The 8,358-nt window shown below is 43.1% G+C and overlaps 1 protein-coding gene across 1 annotated transcript; it reads left to right on the forward strand.

Annotated features, from left to right (window-relative positions):
• The first annotated feature begins 7,829 nt into the window (after window positions 1–7,829).
• On the forward strand, window positions 7,830–8,119 carry LOC143273744 (late cornified envelope protein 3D-like). Its single transcript, XM_076573773.1, has one exon. It carries the CDS (start codon window positions 7,838–7,840, stop codon window positions 8,117–8,119), a length of 282 nt encoding a protein of 93 aa, XP_076429888.1. The 5' UTR covers window positions 7,830–7,837.
• Window positions 8,120–8,358: the final 239 nt, after the last annotated feature.

The raw sequence follows: 8,358 nt of genomic DNA on the forward strand, positions 1-8,358 counted from the left end.
GCTAGCTTGGAGTACAATGCAATAGTGAACAAGAGAGGATCATGCCTCAAACAAGAGATACTCTGTCTCAAACAAGGTAGAAGGCGTGGGCAGACACCCAAGCTGAGGAGTCATTCTCTCTCCCAGCCCCCACTCCTGGGTCCTGCCCCAACACTAGCTGCAGCTTCTCATTAAACAAACACTAAGGGTTCTGTTTCGAGCGGAGCAGAATCTGTCGCTAGGGGATCCAGTTTGGCAGCAGAAAGGCCATTTCCCGCCCTTTGAAACCATTGCCAACTAAAGAGACACACGGGTCCTCCAATCCATGATGGCACACCCTCTGAGAGATGGGGAAGGAGTCGTGGGCTGTTATAGAGTTGTTCCTAACCTCTGAGATAGATGGACTAGCAGCCCTCCCAGCCTCCTCCTCTGCATGTCCCCTGGAGGACGCTGTCACAAAGAACCCTGACCCAGAGGGACAGGAAGGTAACACAGACCAATGCCAATATTCTCTCCTTGGTAAACACTTCATAGTTCTGTCTCCCTTTTCTCTGATAAGGTTAGTGCTAGAGGAGAAGGAGGCTTTAAGGATGGTGTAGGCTTAAGGGCAGCCCTGCTGTTCTTTCCTACCACAGCAAACAGAGCTGGGTTCAGTGTGATCCAGAACATTCTCCACCAACTGTGTCAGTGAGCTTGTGGGCCACAGATCATTAATCATTGTTAAATAACATGTAATAGAAATAGTAAAAATAATTTTCACCAGGCTGCAATCATTTCCCTTAATTGCGATGCTTAAGCAGCATCATTTAGTGTGGAGTGTGTGAGGTTTCTGTCTGCACCTCAGCTGTTCTCTGAGGACAATGCATCTCTGCACCATAGCCCAGGGGTGACCTTAAAGAAGCCATCTCTGTCTTCAGTTTCCCAAGAAAGAGAAGAAAGAAAGAAAGAAAGAAAGAAAGAAAGAAAGAAAGAAAGAAAGAAAGAAAGAAAGAGAGGAGAGAGAGAAAGAGAGAAAGAAAGAAAGAGAGAGAGAGAAAAAGAGAGAAAGAAAGAAAAAGAAAAAATCAAGAAGAGCTACAGAAAGACTGGAGAATAGATATTTTAATAGTTTGGGTTTTTTTTTTTTTTTAAATCTCTTCTCTCTCCAAAGTACTTGATACCTGCCATCAGAAGGCTGGGGGCTAATTAAGAAAACTGCCCACTAAATAATGCTTGCTACCCCCATTTCATCCCTTCCTTACCTGTAGAGGGAAGTCCCGCCCAGCCCTGTGGTACAGCAGCTGCTTATAAAATAATCATTCAGAGGCTTAATATTAATTGCAAATTATATGGCCTATGGCTAAGGCTTCTTACTAGCTAGCTCTTGTAACTTAACTCATAACTGTTAATCTATGAATCTCCACGTGTTCCGTGGCTTTACCTGTATCCCATTACATGTTGCTCCTTGGATGGCGGAATGGCGTCTCCCGCATTCTCCTTTCTCCTTTCACTGTCTCTCTAGGATTTTCCTGCCTGGCTCTATCCTGCCCTGCCATAGGCCAATGCAGCTTTATCAACCAAACAGAGCAACACATATTTACAGTGTACAGAAAGACATCCCACAGCACCTACTTACTTCCCATCTGTAAAGTAAAACAGGAAAAAGTTGGAAGGTTTAGTCAGTCCTCATTAGAATCAGGATCCCTGGACTTGGTATTCCTTTTCCCTGACTTCCCAGGAGCTATTCTTAACCTGTGGGTTCACATCCACATCTCTGAAACAGAAAAAAAAAAAAAAAAAAAAAAAAAACTGTCAATTTTTAAACAAGTGCCATCACATGCCATCATTTTCATTTTTACTTCAGGCATCATTTAAACTTCCCCTAAGGTGTCCTGATGTAAAACTGGGACAAACTACGGTTACCACAAGTGTCTGTCAAAGTACCTACACCAATATCCTGCCTGGTTCCGAACTACACTCTCTTCTTACTGACCTTTACCTTTGGGGGATGCCACATCTTCAAGTTTGGAGAATGTTTTAGCCTGAGCAAATATAGGCTTTAGCTATCCAACTGGGGACAGCACCAGAGCATCAGCTCTTGTCAGTTCTGCAGTGGTTCGGGCCATGGACACCACAGAAGCAGGACTGGATGACCCAGTAAAGCAAATGGATGATGCTTTTCCTGCTCCATCATCTCTACACCCCCTAGGCTGAGAAGTCACACAGGGCAATAGTGATGATCATAGCAGTAGGTAAGTCCTTCAAAGCATTAGTGTAACCTAAAACATGCACGTACCTTACATTCTAATCTCTTTATGCTGTTAAGCCACATGCACCAGTAAATATCTGGTCTCTTGCTTTTACCATGGTCTGATCCGGCATTAACTTGGTTCTATTTTTTATAGTCTTTCACTCACCAAGATCTTCTTGTTGTTTTCCCAGGTACCTTATTCTTTTGGCAGTTGCTTCCGGTTACCTCTGTCAAATGCCATTGCATTCTTTCAGTAGTCTTATTATTTTCTCTCTTAACTGCTCTGCAGCTGCCAACCCCACAATGAGTTGAGTCAAGGTGAGACCCCTTAGGGATAACACCTTTGTGAAAGTGTGTCCCAGAAGCACTGAGAACTACCAAGTGACATGCCTGCCCCAGAACTGGAACAGACCTTCCATGCCCCTAGTGTGTCTACTTCTCTCCTCATATTTAAGAAAAATAATAAGTCTGAAGAAAATAATATATGTAGATCTGAATAGTATTGTAAAATAAAATAAAATAATAAAAAAGAAAACAATATAAATGAAAGAATTTTGGTGACAAATTAAAGGGAGATGCAGTAGGTTAAGCCAAAGGACTTTGGCAAAGTCGTCTTCCTTCTGGGGATTTCCTTTTTCCTTCTTCCTCATGTACTACAGGTGAGTAGCACATGGGCATTATTGTCTTCCACACCTATATTCCTCTCCTCTACTTTTTAGATTCTCAGATGCTTCTATCCCTAGAACACTTCTTCTCTGACCTCCAAGAGTTCACCATGTGCTCCGTCATACACCCCTCCAGTAACCCCCAGTTTCTACTTCTAAGTAACTTTGTAGCACCTATTGGTGTTCAATGTGAAACTGATGTCACTTTCCATGAACTGCCCCTTGCTTGTCCTTTGTGGTCTGGAATCATAAAACTTATTGTTCTGAACTGATACTGGAGAAAGCAGAGACTCTCTAAGATGCTCCCTCAGTGTGAAGTTCTTCTTAGAGCCTTTTAAATGCCCTAGGTCCAGTACAGTAAAATAGGAAGTGAACACTTTTGTTTTATCCTTTCTTCCTCTGTGCTGCATTGACTGAAACATAGTATCTCAGGAAACTTCAAGTGGACAAAGTCGTCTGTTATTTTCATCTCTGAGACTTTAGCTAGCATTCCAATTAGAATAAAATTCCAGTCTAAGTTTCTCTTACGTGCTACATCAATCTGGAACTTTCTCAGAGTGGACTATAAAGACATAGATACTGTCACAAAGCACAACTTGATCACAGGAGGAAATAAGATTCTATGTAAGAACCTAATGGCACATATCTGCAGACTGGCACTGAAGATAGGTGGCTCTCCAGCTGCCTCTTCCTCTAGGATGCAACTGTTGTGAGGATGCAAGGAACTGAACTAAGGAACTGAATTGTAAGGAAAAGGAGATTACTTTGGTGTTGCTGACTTGTCCTAGATTGTTGGGGAAAATATTGAAAATATGCCACAAAAACCTGAACCTGAGTCCTCTACTGCTCCCTCCTGTAATATCAATTAGCATGACTAAGCCATCAAATCCTACCTAGATGCATCCAGCTAGACCAGTCCCTGTATTTCCTTGACCTGTTGAAACCTTATAGAGCAAAGGCTTCTCAGGGTGAGACTCCTGGGGTTCCAGCCTTTGTTCACAGGGTGGGGGGCAGGGAGTGATTAGACATTCAAAGCTATGAGCTGTCAGTCATCACAGGATGGATGCTCTGTAGATCACCTGATCTCATAAAGAAAAGGAAGTGAGAGACAAGACAGTTCACCAAAGTAGAGATGAGATTAATGATCTCCATCTTCAGGTGTCTCAGGAATCTTCCAGATAGGCAATCTGGGAGAGAGCTATAGGAAAGCCTTTCAGGCAACCCTGTGTTGCATAACAAGAGGTGAGACTATGCCCTGAAAGTCATTGGGAAGTATATTTTGATCCTTTGAAACTTGCTCAAAAGTCTGATATACGTCCTAGCTCAATTGTGGCTACCTACTCCCATCTCTTCCTGGTGTCTATTACCCATGGCTGCAACCTATAGGCAAAATGGCTGCATGTTTGCTGTGGTGAGACAAAGCTTGCTTCTGATGACCACAGATATGAGTCAATAAGACGCATTTTTGCAGAAAATCTAGGCTCCAGTATCTTTTTCTTTTTATATACCCTGTAGCACTTAGAATTTCTTTTGGCACTCAGTACCTCTGTGTAATTAATTGCTCTGTAGTTGTTCAATCTGCCAAACAATGAGATCAATGAATACACAGTGGTGCTGTGTTAACCACTGCATCTTTATTGCTGGTTGAGATGACTGGCTTACAGTCACTGCTAAGAAAAGAAAGAGCAGCCCTATGGTCCATAGGAAGTTGACCTGAATCTAAGAGCTAATGCTATGGTGTTCTTCTGTTGAATACAAACATTTCACAGACCTCCAACAACAGCCATGGTGACTCTGGCCATGAGGGAGTAAACCACAAACAAGGTCATTCTGAAGGCCAACGAAGACAACAGCATTGTCTAAATGACACACTGCTAGACATCCACTCTTTTCGTTAATGTGAGTGACCGTGACTACCAACTCTTTAGCATTTATAGCTTTAGCCTGCCTCGATAATCTAGTTAAAATGATGAAGATGTTTAAATCTTGATGAAGAAGAAAAAATGGTGAAGAAGATTAACCACTTCCTGTTGACAATGATAAAGACTGTCAATTGTATTGTTAAGGAGCTTGTGTTTTTTGACGGTGCCGAGTCAGGGAAAACTTCAGCTCCCCAAATTATATAACTTGAGTTCAATTCCTAAACAATCACTTCTCTCTTTGAAAAAGGGCTGTTGTGTGTATGAGAGGTTTGCCTGCACGTATGCCTGTGCTCCACTTCGTGCCTGGTGCCCAAGGAGGTAAGAAGAGCACATTAGATCCCCTAGAACTGACCTTAAGGTGTTTGTGAGCCAGCATGTGAGCACTGGGAAACAACTACTAAGCCATTTCTTTAGACCCCCAACAATCCATTCATTCCTCCTCCATTAAGATCAAGTGGAATTCACTGCTCTGAAGCTATTTCAAAAGGAAGTACGGAATCCCCATATTTTAAATAGAATAAAGTACATCATTATAAGGGGTTTTGTTTCAGAAACCCAGAAACTAAAATATATAGAGAACAAGCACAAATTTGCCATACAGATGTTTCAATTAAAAATTATCACTCAACGGATGCAACTGAAAATTATTACATCATGTGAAGTAATGTACCAGAAAGTCAAATATCATGTTTTCTCTCCTTGGTAGATCTTAGATTTTGCATACATACATAAAATGTGTGTGTATGCAGTATGAAAGTAGAAGAGAAATTGTGTAGGCAACTAAGCAGACTAACAGGAGAAAAGATAGAAAGGGAAATGAAGGGAAGAAGATATGAGGTAAGATAATGCTCATTACATAATATACTTATATGAAAATGTCCCATCCAAATCTGTGTACAATGAATAGATCCCAATTTAAAAACTATTGTTTAGTTTAAATACAGTGTTCTGTTATAATTCTGATGACAATATGAGAAACAAATAGCAAAATAGTTATGATAGTAGATGAATCCAAAACAAATTCTTCTCTAATAGTATAAGATCCAGTAGAAAAAGAGGATTCATATTTCATAAAAATCATCCTACACAGACAGGCAGTGCTCGTTACTGTCTGTTATACAATGTGAGCCCCTGAGCAAAGCAGCCTCCATCTTCACCAGATCACCTTTGCCTGATTAAAAAAAAATCATCACCAGCTGCATGTGGATAGTTGATGTTCCTTCAGAGAAAGGGGGAGTGGGGAGGGTCCTTGGGCCCTCATCTGAAGTTCCAGGTGCTCTTGTTAACCATCTCTGTGCAACTTCAATTTTGCCCTAACTGCATAAAACCTGGGAGTCTTGGGAGGGGCTAAGGTGTGAGCTAGGGTGACTAAATGGGAGGAACTCCATCTAGGTGACTATGGAGAAGCCATCATCCATGCTGGGCAAAGATTTTTGAGTGCAGTGGGCTTTCACACTCCTGTATGCAACTCCTCATCCATACTTTATAAGTAAGCCCACTCAACCCATTGGTTGACCATGCTTCACTTTACTGTTATCATACTTTGCTTTATTGCTTGGAACTTACAAGGAAAAAATAGATGCTTTTTACATCTCTCCAGGGAAGGAATTCTCAAAACACTATCTAATCAACTGTAGTGTACTAAACAAACTTATTCTGTTAAAAACAAGCACATAAATATTGGAAATTACCAAGATAATTTCATTAATTGTGATGCACACAGTGCTCTCATAACATCAACTTGGTCATTAGCAGTGCAACAAAAGTCATTACCATTCATCAATCATCTTCAATAATCCATTCAATATTCCATGTCTCAAGATCATTTTATCCTCTCACACTCAATACCAAATATTCCTCAGAAAGATAAATATGCATGAGCCCTTTGACCACATTGCATTGGGATGATATTAATAGCCTTCATGACATTGTCTCTCATGCATATCCTACCTGAACTTTAGTTCTACCTTCCATGGGGTCTAGGATCCATTCTCTGTCCATTAGCAACTGCATCCCGTATCTAGAGCCGAGTGGTTTGACAACTCAACACCCTTAAGAATCAGGGGGTAATCACATCTGATCAAATCATTCATAAATGTTTTTGGAGACATTCACAACACATAACAAACTAGCATAGTATCATACATATATGTTTACTCCTCTGTCTCTGCAGTTAAATTTGAAACGGTCAAAGGCAGGAAATATATTCTATGTATCTCTACATTCACACCACTCAGCAAAAGTATAAGAGATGGACAGGTTAAAGCATGAGCTGGGTAAATGGAAAGAAGAAATAGCAGGTCTCCAGTATGCCAGGGAAGCAATGGCAGAGACTGCTTGACTGTCTCTTGTCAGGAATCTTGGAAACATGAGGAAGGTGCTGGGAGTGTTGGCTCTGACACTGCCCTGGTTGTGAAAGCAGCAGCATACTTGGGCTGTGCATCACAGCCCTGCCAAAGATAAAAGGGCTGCTGCCCTGGACCATCCAACCACAGCCTCTTCAGCACAGCCTTCTCCTCCAGACTTTGCTGTATCCGGTGAGTACCTGACTTGGGACAGGGCCTCATCTTGGGGTGTACAGGGAAGACAAGGTGGACTTGACTTGGAAGAAGGAAGCAGAGGTGTCTAATGAGAAGGCAGCAGGAAGAGGATCTGCCAGGGGACAAGGGACAGGGAGGAAAACTCAGACAGGAGCTGCTGTGACAGAGACTGTGACACACTAGAGTCCTGGCTCCCAGCATTCCCTCCACTCTCCTGAGAGGTCTGCATCTGCCCAGAGAACTCTCCAAGAGTCATTTTTCCATCACCTGCATTTGATTCAGCTGACCAGAGAGCTTATTAGAAGTATCAGCATTCCCACCTGCCAGCAGGGCAAATGGGAAGACAATGTCTTGCAGGTCATAGAGACCAGTTACTCTTTGCCTTTGTAAAGATCAGAGCTCAGGGAGCAGGAGGTCTTAGGAATAGGGCTTTATAGAACTATTCCCAAGGGGCCTAAAGACATTTTCTTTGCTTCCCCAGGCTGATTGACTCCTGCCAAGATGTCCTGCCAGCAGAACCAGAAGCAGTGCCAGCCTCCTCCCAAGTGCCCCTCCCCCAAGTGCCCCCCAAAGAGCACAGCACAGTGTCTGCCTGCTGCCTCCTCCTGCTGTGCTACAAGCTCTGGGGGCTGCAGTGTCCCCAGCTCTGAGGGAGGCTGCTTCCTGAGCCACCACAGGCGCAGGTCCCACAGATGCAGGCACAGGTCCAGTTCCTGTGAGCGTGGCAGTGGCCAGCAGTCTGGGGGCTCAGGCTGTGGCCACAGCTCTGGAGGCTGCTGCTGACCTGGATCCTGGAGACAAGAGAGTTTGGAGGAAACAAGAATCCCAAGGGCCAAGGAAACCACAGCCTGATCTGTCCATTCCTGAAGGTCCTGCTGTCTCCTCCTGTCCAGGGTTCCAACTCTCCTAGGGACTTCTCCTCCTGCCTGCTGTCCAGGAAGCCACAGTCCCCACACCGACCCCAGCTGAAGACTGCATGTGTCCTATACGTACCTAACTCAATAATAAAGGTGATCATGCTT

Source organism: Peromyscus maniculatus, chromosome 6 (genome assembly GCF_049852395.1).
Source record: "Peromyscus maniculatus bairdii isolate BWxNUB_F1_BW_parent chromosome 6, HU_Pman_BW_mat_3.1, whole genome shotgun sequence".
NCBI lineage: Eukaryota > Metazoa > Chordata > Mammalia > Rodentia > Cricetidae > Peromyscus > Peromyscus maniculatus.

What these genes read in the sequence shown, in the direction of transcription:
- LOC143273744 (XM_076573773.1), top strand. Translation starts at nt 7,838, where the DNA reads ATGTCCTGCCAGCAGAACCAGAAGCAGTGCCAGCCTCCTCCCAAGTGC.